This window comes from Trichosurus vulpecula, chromosome 1 (assembly GCF_011100635.1).
Source record: "Trichosurus vulpecula isolate mTriVul1 chromosome 1, mTriVul1.pri, whole genome shotgun sequence".
Classification (NCBI taxonomy): domain Eukaryota; kingdom Metazoa; phylum Chordata; class Mammalia; order Diprotodontia; family Phalangeridae; genus Trichosurus; species Trichosurus vulpecula.
Genome location: NC_050573.1, coordinates 378,127,602 through 378,144,592, shown reverse-complemented (window position 1 = coordinate 378,144,592; position 16,991 = coordinate 378,127,602). Strand labels below are relative to the sequence as shown.

The window sequence follows — 16,991 nt, the reverse complement described above, 5'->3', positions numbered from 1 at the left end:
AATCATTGCAAGGGGAAGCAAAGTGGGACTTTTTGTTCTCTTTTGTTTTGGAGTGCTTCTTAGCACTAAAGCAATGAAATGCCTTTGATTGAGTCTTGCCTTTGTTTGTAGAAAGGCCCACACCTTTTTGCTAATTAGGTCACAGAGAGATGTGAAACCCTTGAGAGGTGTGAAGCCTTCGAGAGGTGTGAAGCTCTCTGACCCTGAAGAAGAATATGTATACTCTGAGGTTAGCATTTTGTTTGGGGCTTATTCATGGGAAGAATGTTGGTGCGGAGACTCTGAATAGCTAGCTGTTAAAGAGCCCCACCAGCTTTGAAAACCCAGATGTTGGTGCTTCTCTCCCTGGTAACTATGTATGTATGTATAGCTTTGGTAGGGCAGCTAGAAGCCTGTCTGTTCATTTGTGTTATTTGCTCTGTTTATATTTTCTCTGTTTGTATTTGCTCTGAAGTTCAGGGTTCTGGCTTTTCCCCCTGAACTAAATGAACGATATATGTATGTTTGATTAAAGTAAGATTGTTAACTCCTTAAAGTTGCTTTCCTTAGAAAACTAGATCAAAGAACCAGTGCTAGCAACCCTCCTGTGTGCTGGTGTTGTTGGTCTTTAACAGCCACAGTAGCAACAAGCAACATTGTTGTTACAATCATGGAGGTATCATTTATGACACCAACATTTTTTCCCATCCTACTGCCTATTTAAATTGTCACTTTCCAGCACGTGGTTAGAAGGAGTAAAGTATAGGGGAATGGACCCTGGACTGAGTCCAGAGAGCTGGATTCTAGTCCCAGCTCTATCATTTACTTGGCATGTCACCTTGAACAAGCTGCTTCATCTCCCTTTTTCATCTGTAAAAAGGGGATGTCAGTCTCTAATCTACCTATCTCCCAGGGCCATTGGAGTGAGAGATCTAGAGCTGGAATGGGCCTGAAAGTCATCTAGCCAACCTCTTTAATCTACAAATGAGGAAACTGAGGCCAGACAGATGACATGACTTGCCCAAGGTCACATGAGTGATTAGTGGCAGAGTCAAAGATTGAACTCAGTTCTTTTGAGTTCCAGTGCAACATTCTTTCCTTTTCTTTCCTACAGGAAACCTTTCCCAACACTTCTTAGTTCTAGTGCTTTTCTTCTGTTAATTATTTCCCGTTTAATCCTGTCTAAATTTTATGTTTGTTTATTTGTCGTCTTACCCATTAGATTGTGAGCTCCTTGAGGGGAGGGACTTTACAATTTGAAGTAAGTATATGCAATCTGAATACTTAAGAATACTGCAGAATGTGAAGAGGTCATGCCATTTTTCCCTCTGCTGAGATGGAGCTGAAGCAGTGACCATTTAATTTATTTTTAGTAGGTTCTTGAGGTAGGTTCAGCTTAATTCAGCGCTGTCTATGGGTGGCCACTCCCTCCATTGTAGCTCAGCTGGATCTGTGTAGGATTGGGGCCACTCCTAGCTCCAGGAACATCTTTGGAAGCTTGTTTGGCTTGAAAGCTCCCCATATGATGACAAGGAAGGAGAATATGAGAGTCATAGTGGAGGATGTAAGGGAGTAAATATATCTAGGACAAAGGCACAAAGACAGGGGATGGGGTGTCAGGTGTGAGGAACAGCAAGGAGGACAATGTGTCTGGTTTGTAGTGGGGTGGGATAGAGTGGTGGCAATTAATGTGTAATAAGTCCAGGTAGATAGGATGGAATCCGATTGTGATGAGAAGGAAGGAGGAAGATGGAAGAAGAAAAGGGAGAGGGAAGGAGTTTTCTCCTTCTTTGTCTCTACCTACTGACCTCCCTGGCTTCCTTTAAGTCTTACCTAAAATCCTGTCTTCTGCAGGAAACCTTTCCCAACCCCTCTTAATTCTAGTGCCTTTCTTCTGTTAGTTATTTCCTATTTATCTTGCCTATAGTGTTTTGTTTGTTCATTTGTTGTCTTGCCCATTAGATTGTGAGCTCCTTGAGGGTAAGGACTATCTTTTGACTCCTTTTGTATCCCCAGCTTAGCACAATGCCTGGCACATAGTAGGTGCTTAATAAATATTGATTGATTGAATGACAATCACTCTTATTAGGTGCCCTGCCCTTCCTCCTTCTGTTTGTAGCACAGAAGTGGACATTGTCCACCCTCGCTTGAATATCACCTTGCTCATCCTGACTGCCCTGCCCCTGTTATCACCTCAGTTCTCCCAGAAGGGGTAGGGGAGAGTAAGAGAGGACACACGAAAAGACTCATAGGGTTTTAGAGCTCAAAGACACCCTAAAGACCATCAAGTCAACCCCCTCTACCCCATTTTACAAATAACAAAACTGAGTCCTAGGTGAAGTCCAAGATCATATAGGTTAACAGTTAGAACTTGAATCTAGCTCCTTTGACAATATCCAATGCTCCTTAGTTCATTCATTTAACAAACATTTATCAGCTGCCTGCCATGTGCAAAAACTGTGCTAGTATTTGGGGAAGATATGAAAATAATTAAGACATAGTTTCCTGCTTTCTAAAATGGAGGACTCGTTGGCTTCTAAGAGGGGAGGCATGAGGCAAAGTTTAATAAGAAGAGTTTCTGTTTGGCCTCTTTGCTTTCTGCATCTCTCCCATCTCCTAGCTTAATCTCTCCCTGACTTCCCCGGAACTCACTGTCCTCAAGCCTGTCCTCTGCTTATCCCAAACTCCACACTGCAACATTCCCTTCAGACCTGCCCTACCTCTCCCAGCTCCAAAATCACCTCTCCCCTGCCAATCAAAATGTATATTCCCCTAAGGAAAGTAATTCGATTAAATTGCATTGCAGGTTTTGCTTTCTGTGGATTTGGCTTGTGGCCTGCTCAGCCCAGCTCCTTGTCTTTCTCCTCCAGCAGTGTCTGGACATTGAAAAACACTAACTGCCGGGCTTTACCTTTTTCTATTTCTTTTCCGTTTCTCTTTCATCAAGAGAAGGCTTCACCTGACCCCTTAGTCTCCTAATTAGAACATTAGTGCCAGCTCCCCAGGGAAGTTATCAATTTCCTTTCCCTCCCTGAGGGTTAAAGAGGGGGCACCCATAGCCTGGGTGTTTTCTCCGGGTGATCCACCCATCCTTAGGTTCTGGTAATTGGAGAGACCATGGATTCTGTGATTATGGGGTCAACTGAACTCAAGACAGTCTCTTCTAGCTGTGCCATTCATTCTAGGGCTCACCCTGCAGCATGCTCTGTTCTGTCTGTATATACCAAGGAATGCTATGGTCTGGTATAAGTGACACTATTCCGTTAGAATTCCTTAGTGCTTTGGACCATTTGAATTTCCATACTTATATGCTACAGATCTACCTGAATTTAGTAGAAACTAAAGTCACATTGAAGAATTATTTGTTGGTTATTGTTGATGCCTGACCCAGTATTCATTCTGGAAACAAGGATGGTATTATCTTCATTCAATTCAGCAGACACTGAAGTGCCTAGCACTGTATGTAAAGCACTATTTTAGGTACTGGGGGTTTTACAAAGGCTAGGTAGGACATCACTTTTACACTCATGGAGCTTACAGTTTAGAAGAAGGGCATGGTAGATATATAGATAACTATAATGTAAATAATGCAACATAAGTACATTAGAGAGATGCAAAGTCATGAGTTGGGAGAGAGTCATTGATGAGTGGAGAGGACCAGGGAAGGCTTCATGGAGGAGGCAGCATTTGAGTAAGCCTTTAAGGACAAGTAGGAATTCATAAGAGGAAGAAGGGGAAGGGAAAGTAATCCAAGAATAGGGAATAGCATAAGCAAAGGCAAAGAGGTGGGAAAGTATGGATTGTATTTAAAAGATGGATAGTCATTCACTTTGATTGGAGCATAGAACATGAAGTAGTAGGGGGCAAAACTAGAAAGGTGAGTACTGTGTTTATACCTTTATGGAGAGTTTTAAATCCCTGGCAAAGGAATTTGAAATTTATATAATAATATAGAGTTACTAAGACTTTGAGCAGGATTGTGGTATAACTAGATCAATAAATTAGGAAAATTATTCTAGGAGTGGTGTGAAGGATAGGTTTGAAAAGAAAGAGAGTCAAATTGGGAAAACCTATCAGAAGACTGCAGTAAAAGTTGAGGTAAGTGGCAAAAAGATATAATAAGAGGGTGGTAACTGAAAATAGAAAGGAGAGAACAGATGTGAGCTATATTGTGGAAATTGAATTGATAGGACTTGGTAAATGTATCTGAGAGTTGAGGGAAAGAGAAGAATCAAAAACAACATCAGTATTTTGAGAATGGGGTAATGATAATGCCACTGGCAGAAATAGTAAAGTCAAAAAAAGGAATAGTTTTGGGTAGAAGATAAACAAAGTTTCGCACATGGTGAGTTGGAAGTGCCAGTGGGATATCTAGATGTCTTTTAGGCAGTTGTAGGGGCTTGGGCTCAGCAGAAAGAGCAGGGTTAGATATAAAAATCTGGGAAGTATCTGTAGAAGTGATAGTTGAAGCCAAGGAGGTAAACAAAATTGCCAAAAATTAGAGAAAGAAAGTAGAGAAAGAAGAGGTGAGGGCCAAGGAACAAAATCCTGGAGGAAACTCACCTTAAGGGATTATGAAGAGAAGGAGAAAGAAGGCAAAGAGACAGAGAAAGGGGTTAAAATGAGATATTTGTAAAGTGCTTTACAAATCTTAAAGCACCACACAAACGCAGGCTTGTTACCACTATTATTGTTGTTGTTTTGTCCTTTCTTTTCAAAGAGGACTGATGACATCACAGGGTGATGTCTTGATTTGTACATGAATTGGATTTAAGTGAGGAGGAGTAGCACAAGATCATCAGCTTCACTCTCTCTTCCAAAGAGAGATATCATTATTATTATTAGCTATTTTAAGGGGTAGGAAGAGTCAGAAAGTAGTGGTGTCTTTGAAGCCAAGACGAGAGAGGCTCTCCAGAAGGAGCAGGTATTTAACATTATAAAACGCTGCAGATGAAGATAGAGGAGGAGAATGGAGGAAAACAGGCCACCGGATTTGGTGATAAAGAGTCACTAGTGATATTTGAGAGAGCAGTTTCACCAGTAATGGGGCTGGAAGCCTGACTGAAAGGGGTGTATCCTAGAGAAAAAAAAGCTTGGAGAAAGAGGAGCCCATAACTCTCTTTAAGTGTCTACAGGATGTTCATGAGGAGTAGGGATTAAACTTGTTTTGTTTGGCTCCAGAAGGCAGAGAAGTAGGAGCAATAGGATAGAAGGTAGAACAAAGAAACAGATTTAGTCTTGATGTAAGAGAGAAGTTCCTAATAATTAGAGCTATTCAAAGGGAATAGTAGATGCCCTTTACTGGAAGTCTTTAAGTGAAGATTGGATGACCACTTGGTAGGGATCATTAGAGGGGATTCCTGCTCAGAGTTGGGTTGATCTAACTGGTCTTTGAGGTCCCTTCCAACTTTGAAATTCTCTTATTCTGGGTTGAGGAGAGACTGAGTGGTGAGGAAGTGGAAGCATGAGGTATAGATACATTTTTCAAGAAGTTCAAAAGTGAAAAGGATGAAAAAATGAGAAGTAGACAAGTAATTTGGAGACTTAATAGTGAAAGGGGAGAAGACAGAGGGGCCACTCACTGGATAGAGTAGAAGAGATAAGGGAATGATTTTTTAGGATTGGGGTGGTCTTTAGGATTTGCCAGATGGGAAGAAGTGGTGAACAAGGTGGGATTAAAGATGCATGAGAGAAGGAATGATTGCTGAAACAAAGCACTAGAGGTGATGGAAGGGACTGGGATTAAAGTGGTAGGAATTCTTCTTTTTCTGTGACCAGAGTAAACAAAGTAGAATAAATCATGCTGAGAAGTTTTGAGGAATAAATGAAGAAAAATGAAGATGTGCCTCAGGCTTCTTAGTGAAGCAGGAGGCTGCCCTCTTCAGCAAGTGTGGGGTTTGGATCCCATTTGGGGATTGGGGAAAGAAGAAAACACTTGTAACAGTAGCTATAGAGGACCAGACAAGGAATAGAAGACTGTCAAAGCAATGAGGACATATATGAAATTGTGCTATAAATTTGTATTGGGTAAAATCCATTTGATTTCATGACTAAATATTAACAGTATAAATGTCTGCATGGGACAGTATAACTCCACTCATATATACCGTGGCAAGTATTCGTGTATAGCTTTCATGGCATAAATTGAGAAAATCCTATCCTACACAGAAACTGTCTTGGGATGTTCAGAAGTTTTGATATCAATTAGCCCAATTCCAGGGATTCTTACATAGGGACAGTATTTTTAGCATGTCGTACTCCTCTTTGTCTTTGGGATCCAAACATATGTCAAAATAAGGTGAAAAAAATTTCAAAAATCCAAAATATGTTCAGAAAAATCCTTTACCGTCTTTGCTTCAATCTAGGTTAAGACATTCAATGAATTTGGGGAGTTATTGAAATCATACTTTTCACCAGCATTATCAGTCACGTACAAAGACTTTAGTTTATATATGGAATTAACAGCCTAGAAATGGCATGGATGCTTTTATTGTAAAACTATAGTGCAATTTGGGGGTGGGGGTGGTGTGGAGTATGATATAATTGTAGCTTCATCTTGTTTGTAGAGTTCATGTGGCCGTCTTCTAATAGGACTCTTGACTGAACCAAATTTGACATTTTATAATAAATAAAGCTTACTTTGATCCCTCACTGTGGCTTGGAGGTGATTCTGGTTTCTTGAAGACTATAGAAGTACAAACCCTGGCCACTCCTGACAAGCCAGAGTACAGAAAACTGACTATATGTCTATGATCTAAGGACAAGCCTAAGTATGGAAAAGACTGAGCCCCATGGGATTAAATTTTTTTGTTATATTACCTAATGAAGAACATGTATCAGTCAATAAACATTTATTAAGCACCTACTATGCATCAGGCACTATGCTAAGCTCCAGGGATAAAAATGCAAAAAAGAAATACAGTCTCTGCCCTCAAGGAGTTTACAGTCTAACGGAAGGGAAGCTTAAAAATCAGGTGTGAGGTTTTGAGAGGGAATGGCCAAGAAGTCAAAAGTGTCCAGAAGGAAGGCAGTCAAGTGGGAAATGAGGAAATAGCTGTCCTGGGATCTCACTTAGTTTCCCCCTCCAATCAGAGGGTATTGATGGAATGTAATTGGGAAATCTTTAAGAAGGTAAATAAAAAATACAATAAAATATAGATAATATCACATTTTAAAACTAAGTCAATAGGCAGTCCACAGAGACTTTGATGTGTGGGTAGTTCCTCCCTCCCTCCCCCAGCACCCCCGGCTGCCTTTTCTATTTGAGTTTGACACCACTGATGCAGAGCATAGAACCCAGTTGGGAAAATACGCTTTTCCTCAGAAGGAAAACCAGGGATTGTGGTAGTAGTTCATATCCCTGGCATGGGGTGATTTTTCTTATTTCATTTCTTTGGTATTTGTATCCTCTTCAGAGTCAATAGAAATGTACCTCAGAATACTGCAATATTTGCAATCATATTTACAGAAGCCTATAAAATGAAAGTGGTCCCCCAGTTGCAGTGTTATGATAATTAGTAAAGATAGCTTCTGTGGTATCTTTTCCCCTGCAATATTGTCTCACGTCAAGGCTATGTAATCCACTGAGCATGCTTCAAGATCACAATGATTGCCCAGTTAATGCTATCATAATCTGTGCTGTGAAATGTTCCATACACCTTGTTCTGAGAGCAGCTTCTACTTATCCCTGCTAAGGAGGGGCACAGAAGCCTGTCGTGAATGAGCTAGTATATAAATCTAGGAACTAGTACCTTAGGCACTGTACCATTCCAACAGCCTGACTAAATGCTTTGTCAGCACATTTTCTTGGGGCTTAGAAGGGGGAGCCAGGGTCCTTGCATCTGGATTTTATCATTGCACCAATCCATTTAAAAGCAAAAAACTGTATTTTCTGCGCTGAGGGGAAAAAATGAAGAAACTTGTGAGCATCTAATTAGCAAGATGTCCTTTAACAGCTAGTAACATGTATTTAGTGGGCTAGAATGGAAGCCTATGTGCCATCTTATTTGTAGTTTAAGTTCCCTGGAAATAAAAAGCATTGCATCCAGGGCCTAAAGCCAACCAGTTATATGCTCTTTTGGCTAGGGGAAGAAAGGCCTTTGCAAAACTTGACCTCGTCCAAAAGTGATTGAGGAATGATCATGGATGATGCTATTGCTGATTCCTAAACAATCAATCAGTCCTCATCAAGGGGTCATTCTTTGTTCAGTACCTTTCTTTTGGAATTTCTATAGTTCTTGTAATTTTCCAATAGATTCTGCTTTCTTCGATTCCAGAGCTGGTACTATATTTTGATGATATCCTAATTGTGATATCAAGAGAGTATAAACATATGGAAAATCTTTGGAAAGTTCTCCCTATTTTCAATGCATCAGGTATCCCCATGAAAAAAGACTCATATGAGATTGAGACTTGCATCCATTGTCTTGGCATTTGGAAAGTTCTACTGTGCTCCCCTTTTGTAAAATGTGGCTTTTCTTAAGGCACCCCATTACTTCTTGGGAAAGCATGTTCATCAGGTATAGACAAGTTTTTCAAGAAGTTTGGAAGTGAGAATGATGAAAGAGATGGGAAATATCTGAGTAAGCTAGAGTTTTAACAGTGAAAGGGGGAAGACAGATGGGATGGGGTAAGAGACAAGGGGAAGCCTTCTGAGGACTGTGGAAACCTCACCAGCAAATGGTGACTCCTGAGAATATTAAAACAGTTACTGACAACTGAACTTTCGCCAAGATATTCCTAAGAACACAACTGTTCTGTACTGGTCTGGTATGGGAGGTGTGCTTGGCCAGATTGCCTTGAAGTCACTGACCACTTGTCTCTCAAGGACAGTGTTGTCTCTAACATCAAGCACAGAAGCAATGGAAAGAGCAGTGAACTTGGAAGTTAGAGGACCTGTCTCCAAATCCTGGCTCTCCTACTTACCACCAGAGTGATCTTGGCCAAGTCATTTCACCTCTTTGGGTCTCCATTTCCTCATCTGTTTGGACTAGACAACCTCTAGAGTAGGGGTCCTTAACATCGTTCTGTGTCCTGGACTCCTTTGGCAAACTGGTTAAGACTTGGGACTCCTTATCAGAATGACATTTTTAAGTGCACAAAATAAAATACGTAGGATTACAAAGAAAACATTATGTTAAAATGGTTATCTATCTATATCTATAGCTATACTATATTCATATCTACATCTATATCTGTATCTATATCTTTATCCATATCTATATCTATACCTATACGTATACCTATATCTATATTTATATCTATACTATATCTCTATCTCTGTCTCTATCTCTATCTCTATCTCTATCTCTATCTCTATCTCTATCTCTATCTCTATCTCTATTTCTATCTCTATCTCTTTAAAAAACCCAAGTTCCAAGTTAAGGACTTTTGCTCTAGAGCTATGATCCAATAACTTACACATAGTAGGCACTTTATAAATGTTTGTGGAATTGAACCAAATGGAATTGCCTCCACAGAAAGAAACCACATCTAAATCAACAATGAAGCCCTCTATAACAGCAAAATAACCAAGAAGTTCCCTCAGGTATCTTTATGACTTTGGAGGTTTTGTTTTTACAATGAGTACAGATCACAAACCTCCTGTGGGTACCTTTTTATGAGCCTATGTCTGTATCTGCCAACACATTGCCACATTTACAATCCTGAAGTGTTTTACTCAGGGGTTATGCTTGAGGAGCTATCATGGTATAATGCAGGGCTGTCCAAAATGTGACCCACAGTGTGATTTATGCAGCCTGCCTACAAGCATTGAAATTTACATAAATGCTTTAGTAAATGAAGATGAGCTACCACAGAGCTCTTACTAAAATAGCAAATCAAAATATATTGTCTATTGTTTCAATAAAAACCTAAGGTTGGACAGCCCTGGTATAGAGGAAAGAATGCTAGACTTGGAAGCTGAGCTCCTGGGCTCAAATCTCTTGTACTTACTAGCTTTGGGACCTAGAGCAAATCTCTTAACCTCTCTAAGCCTCGGTTTCTTCATGTGTAAAATGAAGGGAGTAGGTTTCGCACTGCCTCCCTCACAGAATTGCTATGAGCCTCAAATGAGATAATGGAGGTAAAAGGCTTGCTATCTGAACCTTAAAGTGCTGCGTGAATGCCAGCTATAATTCCATGCCTGCCAACATGCCTTGGAGAGCAATATGGAATGCTAATACCCTGAGCCATCTGTCAATACAGATCCCAGATTATCTTGTGCCACCTCTACTGGGAGCTTTGATGTGAGAGCTCCCTGATCTGCTTCTTTAGGCTGATCAAATTGTGCAATTCAACCCACAATTTGAAGACTGATGAAGAAGAGGTGGCCAGCTGAGAAACTGCCTTGGGAATTGGAGCTATTCCGAGATACTGATGTGAGTTATCTGCCCATAAAAGATGTTTTTTTTTTTTTTTTGTGGAGGAAATCACATTGGTGGAAGGAATCACTGTGGTGCAGTAGAAAGAGCCCTGGTGCTGGAGTCAGAGGTCCTGGATTCCAATCCTGGTGTAATAACACTGTTGCTAGCAGCTGTTGTGGGGGTGAAAGACCAATAACACCAGCACACGGAAGGGCTGCCAGCACATGTTCTTTGATCTGCTTTTCTAAGGAAAACATACATATATCATTCACTTAGTTCAGAGGGAAAAGCCAGCACCCTGAACTTCAGAGCAAATACAAACAGAAATTACAAACAGAAAATATCAACAGATCAAATAACACAAACCAGTCCAATATTTCAGTACATAGTTACCAGGGAAGCACCAACATCTGGGTTTTCAAGCCAGAGGGCTCCTTAACAACAGCTACCCAGGGTCTCATCTGGTCAAATCACACAACACTCTTCCAGTAAGTGAGAGCCCCAAACAAAACGCTAACCTCTGGGTTTATATACCCTGTTCAGGGTCAAAAGGCGTCACAACCATGCTACTCAAAGCCATGTGACACTTCTTCAGGCATCACAGCCATGCCACTGAAACCTATATGAACTAGGCTTTCTTGTTTCTTAAGCAGGTCATCAAAGACTCCCATATTTAATCAAAGAAACAAAGGCACTTGATTACCTCAGTGCAAAAAAGTCCCACCTTAATTAATAATACAATTCTTTGATCTCTGCAACTTTCTCTTGTTCAACACTCTCCGCTTTGCACTCTCTCTCGAAGCTGGCTCTCTTCTTCTGAATTCTGCACTCTCTACTGCTGCTCCCAGTTCAGGGCTCTCTTTTTATGTAGTCCTAGCAGTCATCTGATTGACTAGAACTCAGCACACGTACCATTGGCTCTGGTCTTAGCAACTACCCTTACGGCCCTGAGGGCTTCACGCCTCTAGAATACTAGCAAACTAGTTTGCTAACTGGCCTGGGGCCTCATGCCCAGTTAGTGAAAGGTTGTGGGCCTGTCTCTAATCAGGCCTCCCTTTGTCGGCCCCACTTGAAGCCTATTCAATGGGTGGGGAAAGATCTTTCACTTACTGATTGACTTTACACCTAGTTGAGCCTCTTATAACTTGTGTAATTTTAGGCAAACCAATTAACGTCTCTGAACCTCATTTTCCTCATCTGTAAAATAGTCATGTTGGACTGGGTCACCTCCAAGGTCCCTTCCAGCCCTAAATCAATAATCCCATGATTTTGGTCATACTGCATAAACATATTTCCAAGGAATTGTTTGAGTGGAAGCTTTGGATAGAAATCTGTTGACTTTGAATGTGATATCACAAGGACTGTAGTGCAGGAATATATAGCACATGGTGGCTGGGCCACCCAAAATGACCTGCCAGAGCCACCAACTTGTTCATGATACATGAACCAGCTCATTTTCATTCCTGTGAGTTAAGGAGGAAACCTGGAGCACAAAAGCCAGACTTTACTTCCCAGTTTTGAAAAAATGGTAGCCCTGTTCCATTTTGACTCTTAAGCATTTAAAAGCTGAGGGCAGAGATGTTATCCTGCATGAACTATGAACCTCTATAACTTAGTAGGAACTTAAAAAAATTTTTTTATTATCTTTTTTTTTTGTCATTACCTGTGTTTCCTACTGTATTTCTCCCCTCAGTGCTATAGTAGAGAGAAATGGAATATAAAGAAGGTGGGGTATATGAGATGACATCAGAGGCCCAATGGGGAAGCAGGAGGCAGATCAACTCAATGTGGCATTTTAAAAAGTTTGAGAGACATAATTTCTGGGTAATTTAATCATTTTATTAATGAGGCCAGCATGTTTATTAATAAAATGATGGTCATTTGGCTGTCTCTCTCTTACACCAAAGATGCCTAATGGGTTCACGTTTTATATGGCCTTGGAAGAGCAGGTGTTCAATCAACTGTTATTGGTTAACAATTAATGAGAAAATGAATATTACAAGGAGAGGCTGAAAGTGACATTATATCACCCTTGGGCCAAGAGACTATCTTTTATACCCAGACCACCCCCAGCCTTGGGCAATTAGTCTGTCTCCACCCAAGCTTGATTGAATGGAATTCACCTTAGTCTAGCCTAGAGATTCCTTATGAGGTTGGGTGCAGTCAGATAGAGGAGAAGGTTATCTCAACCTTTAGAGACAGAGGTCTTAAAATGAGGAAAGAGAAAAGGGGGAAATCTTAATCTCCCTGAATCTTTGGTTATTAATAATCATTTCTCTGATCAATTAACATTTATTAAGTGATTACTGTGTATAGACCACCGGACTAGGTATTGGGTTAGACAAAAATATATGAGAAAGACACATCAATTCTGCCCTTCTGGACTCATACTTTAATAGGAGGATATGATACAGACAAGATACCAAATAGCAGCAGGGACTGGACCTCGGATTTCACTCATCCAGGAAACCCTCTGGTGAGGAAACTTTCTCTACCAATTCAGGCTGACATTTTCCCTGTAACATGCAGTCTCAGACAATTGCCTAGAGCACTGCCCAGGGTCACACTGCCAGTATGTATCAGATCAATCAAATCAAATAAAAAAATTGTTAAGGGCTTACAACATTCCGGGCAGCTAGGTGGAGCAGTGGCTTAGAGCACTAGCCTTGGAAGCAGGAAAACCTGACTAGCTGTGTGACCCTGGGCAAGTCATTTAACCCTGTTTTTCTCAGTTTCCTCATCTATAAAACGAGCTGGAGAAGGAAAGGGCAATTTCTTGCCATTTCTTTGCCAATATCTTTGCCAAGAAAACAAATGGGGTCACAAAGAGTTAAACATGACTGAAATGACTGAACAATAGCATATTCCCGTGTTAAATATTGGAAACACCAAGAAAGGTTAAAAACAGCCCCCACCCCTCAAGGAGCTCATGGTCTACTGCGAGGAAACAACATGTAAATAACTAGATATGAGACTTGATTCTGTGTCTATATCTATAAAGTGGAAAGGAAGAGTGGATCGGATTACAGAGGGCCTTGAATGGTAACGTAAGGAGTCTGAACTTTGTCGGGAGGGCAATAAAGAACCCTCAAAGGATTTTGAACAGGTAGATCTCTGTATAGGGCACATTGGTCTGGGAGCCGTGTGAGGATGGTTTTGATGGGAGAAATGAAGGATGTGGAGAGACCATGAGGGGAACAGAAGAAGTTGCTATGGGGGGAGGGAAATGTCCCAGCTCATTTCAGCAGCTTTGGGATGCAAAGAAAGTTTTCCCAAAAGAATAAGATAGGCTAATATGGGATGAAGCAATAGACCTTAATTATGAGGTGTTTTGATGCACTCAGGGACACCCAGGGCAGGGATGCAACTAGGGCAGCTGTCAGAACTTGGGGTGGAATGGCATTCAAACTAAGTCAGGAGAAGGAAAGGCCCTGCTGATGGTCAACTGGAGAGACTGCCATCACACTTGGCAGTTCTCCATCATGCCTCCTATGTGCCTGCACACCAGGATACCTGGTCCAGGCAGATAAGAAGCAGGAATTTTGCAGGGAGGAGGCAAGTTCTCATTTGGGTATATCAGTATGGTTTCCCATTTCTGATGTCACAGGCAGAGAGATCCTGGGGATTGGTTAGCAAATCAGATAATGAAAACAAGTATGGAACTTGAAGATGGAGGGTAGACAGAGGGAGGTAACCTGTCATGAGTGAGTTCTGAGGATGAAAACCTATGTGTTTTTAAAAAACCAACCACGGGGTCAGACCTGATGCTGGGGATGAAAATGTGGCCAAAAGGAAGACATGAATTAAAAATGAGGACATAAAAAGGACAAGGAAGACAGAGGAGAAGGGGAAATAGGGAATGTGGTAGAGAGGAAGACATGATGGGCAGTTAGAACCATGAGGGAAACCTCAGGAGTAGGATGTGTTCAAATGGGACATATTCTAATCCCACCTTAATTAACTTCCCTTCTCTTGCTGCTTCTGTTTTGTTACCACCAGCTATCTCATACATCGTTACAGTCATAACAGGGGATGTCCGGGGGGCTGGGACCAAATCCAAGATATTCCTTGTCATGTATGGAGCCAGAGGAAATAAGAACAGTGGGAAAATCTTCCTGGAAGGAGGAGTATTTGACAGAAATCGGACGGACATCTTCAACATTGAGCTGGCTGTCTTGCTCAGCCCCCTGAGCCGAGTCTCCATTGGGCATGGCAATGTAGGCGTCAACAGAGGGTGGTACTGTGAGAAGGTGAGAGATTCCAGCCTTGGGTAGCTCACCCTGGTTCTTCCCACACTATCTCCAATACATGAACCATTAACCCTTTTCCTTCAGTGAACTTTGGTTATCACTGTCACATATTGGTTATATGTATGCCTGTCATATATTCTGTTGGATTGAAAACTCCTTGAGGGACTGGGGTCATTCTTATACACAGACTCTGACATAGTCAACGACTCACTGAGTTCTCAGAAAATCCTTTCTGACTGTCTAGCGCCTGGTACAGAATATAAAATGAACCAGTTTATCATTTAACAAGTATTTATTGAACACATACTCTGTATTCAGTTCTATCCCAAGCACCAGAGGAGACAGTGATCCTCTACCTCATCATATTTCCCTTCTTTTCACCATTATTTTTCCCATGTATCCAGTACCTTCCTGTTTCCCTTCTCCTTCTCCATTTGCTAAAAAAAAAAAAAGCTAGTTTTAAGATTAAATCCCTGATTTAACTTGTTTTCCGGTGATTGGCCTCCTAAAAAATTCTTCTCAATTGACTGTTCTGGTTAATTGGCTTTCTGTTTGAGATGACTAGCTACACCGAAAACAACAACAACACTATTTAAAGAAGGTTTTGAGAAAGGGAGTTGGTCAGGGGCTCTAGGATGATAGATTTGAGCCAAGCTTTGAAAAAGCAAAGGATGTCTTATGTGGGTAAAAGGGGAGAAGAGAAGATCTCATTCATTTGATAAGTAGGTTGAAACCCTGAGACTTCCTAACACAATGGGTACTGATAGAGAATTGGGCTCGTAATCACAGACTGGGAGACTTCAGAAGTGATTGAGCTATAGGATAGGATCATAGATTTAGATCTGGAAGGCACCTTAGAGTAAACCTACTCATTTTACAGCTGAGGGAACTGAGGCTGACAAAGGTTAAGTGATTTACCCAGGATCACACAGCTATTAAATGTCTGAGGATTCTGGTCTTCCTGACTTCCATCCAACCCTTTACCCACTGTATCTCCTAGTCTAGAGTCTCCATTTGACAGGTGAATAACTGAGGCCCAGAGAAAGGAAATAACATGTCCAATGTGACACTGTTGGAATGTAAACCCAGGTCCTTTGATTCAAAGTCTAGTGTGCTCCTCTTTCTCTTTCCTTTTCTTCTCCTCTCCTCTCTCTCTCCTTTTCTCTCTCCTCCTCCTTCTCTTCCTCCCTGTCTCTGTCTTGTTCTTTCTTTCTCTTTCTGACTCTTCTTCTTCTTCTTCTCTTCCTCCTCCTCCTCCTCCTCCTTTTCTTCCTCCTTCTCCTTCTCTTCCTCCTTCTCCTTCTCTGTCTCCTTCTCCTCCTCTCCCTCCTCCTCTCCCTCCTCCTCCTCCTCCTCCTCCTCCTCCTCCTTCTCCTCCTCCTTCTCTTCTTCTTCTTCTTCTTCTCTTCTTCTTCTTCTTCTTCTTCTTCTTCTTCTTCTTCTTCTTCTTCTTCTTCTTCTTCTCCTCCTCCTCCTCCTCCTCCTCCTCCTCCTCCTCTCCTTTTCTCCACTTCTTCTTCCTCCTCCTCCTCTTCTTTCTCCTTCTCCTTCTCCTCCTTCTCCTTCTCCTTCTCTTTCTCCTCTGCTCCCCCTGTCTCTGCTCCTCTCATCTTCTGTGGAAGCTGGCTGTCCTATGAAGGAATGTTGGAAATGGATTTGGTCTGTTCTCCTCAGGTGGTGATTTTGTGTCCATTCACTGGCATACAACAGACTTTCCCTTGCAAAAACTGGCTGGATGAAAAGGAAGGTGATGGACTGATTGAGCGGCAGCTCTATGAGGTGGTGTCCCTGAGGAAGAAGAGACTCAAGAGTATGTGTTAAAGTCAGGCCAGAGGAACCTCAGGATTCCAGACAGAATTTTCAGGGATCCAAGCTACTGCTATTCCACTCTTCTCTATTAGAGAACAGGGCGGGTGGGGGTGGGGGTGGGGGTAGGGGGATGGGGACATAGACTTCCCAATAGATTGCCTGGCATATGTTACTTCCTGAGTTTAGGTCCTTAGCTCTCCAGAGCAAAGACCAATAAGAAATCCACAACCCATCTAGCCCTGCTGCAAATATTTCTGTTTTCCAAAAATTAACAGACCATTTACTTGTAATGTCCTTGAAGGCAATGGAGTTATTCAAAGCAGCATAGATAAATCACATTTTTATAAGTTGTCTTATTTTAAATGCTCTAGCAGAACTCTGGTTACTTGAAGAAACTTTGAGGCGAATCCTATTATAAATCAAAGAATTCTTTTGTAAACAAGTCATTACTCCCTAATTTATCTGTCTTATCTGTTTGGATTTTGGTATAACTGGGCTTTTGTTTTTGTTGTTAGAGCAGTCACATCACTGTATATCTTGTCTGGGTCTTGAGTAGTTTTCATCTTTTCTTCTTTCCCCCATTTGTAAT

At 41.4% G+C, this 16,991-nt stretch overlaps 1 protein-coding gene across 1 annotated transcript in view; it reads left to right on the top strand.

The window, feature by feature from the left end:
• LOXHD1 (lipoxygenase homology domains 1) overlaps positions 1-16,991 on the top strand; it is a 235,433-nt gene that overhangs the window by 88,146 nt on the left and 130,296 nt on the right. Inside the window, exons 8-9 of the mRNA XM_036746173.1 lie at positions 14,343-14,593; positions 16,268-16,403. Coding sequence (XP_036602068.1) covers positions 14,343-14,593; positions 16,268-16,403 — 387 coding nt within the window. The remainder of the gene's footprint in view (positions 1-14,342; positions 14,594-16,267; positions 16,404-16,991) is intronic.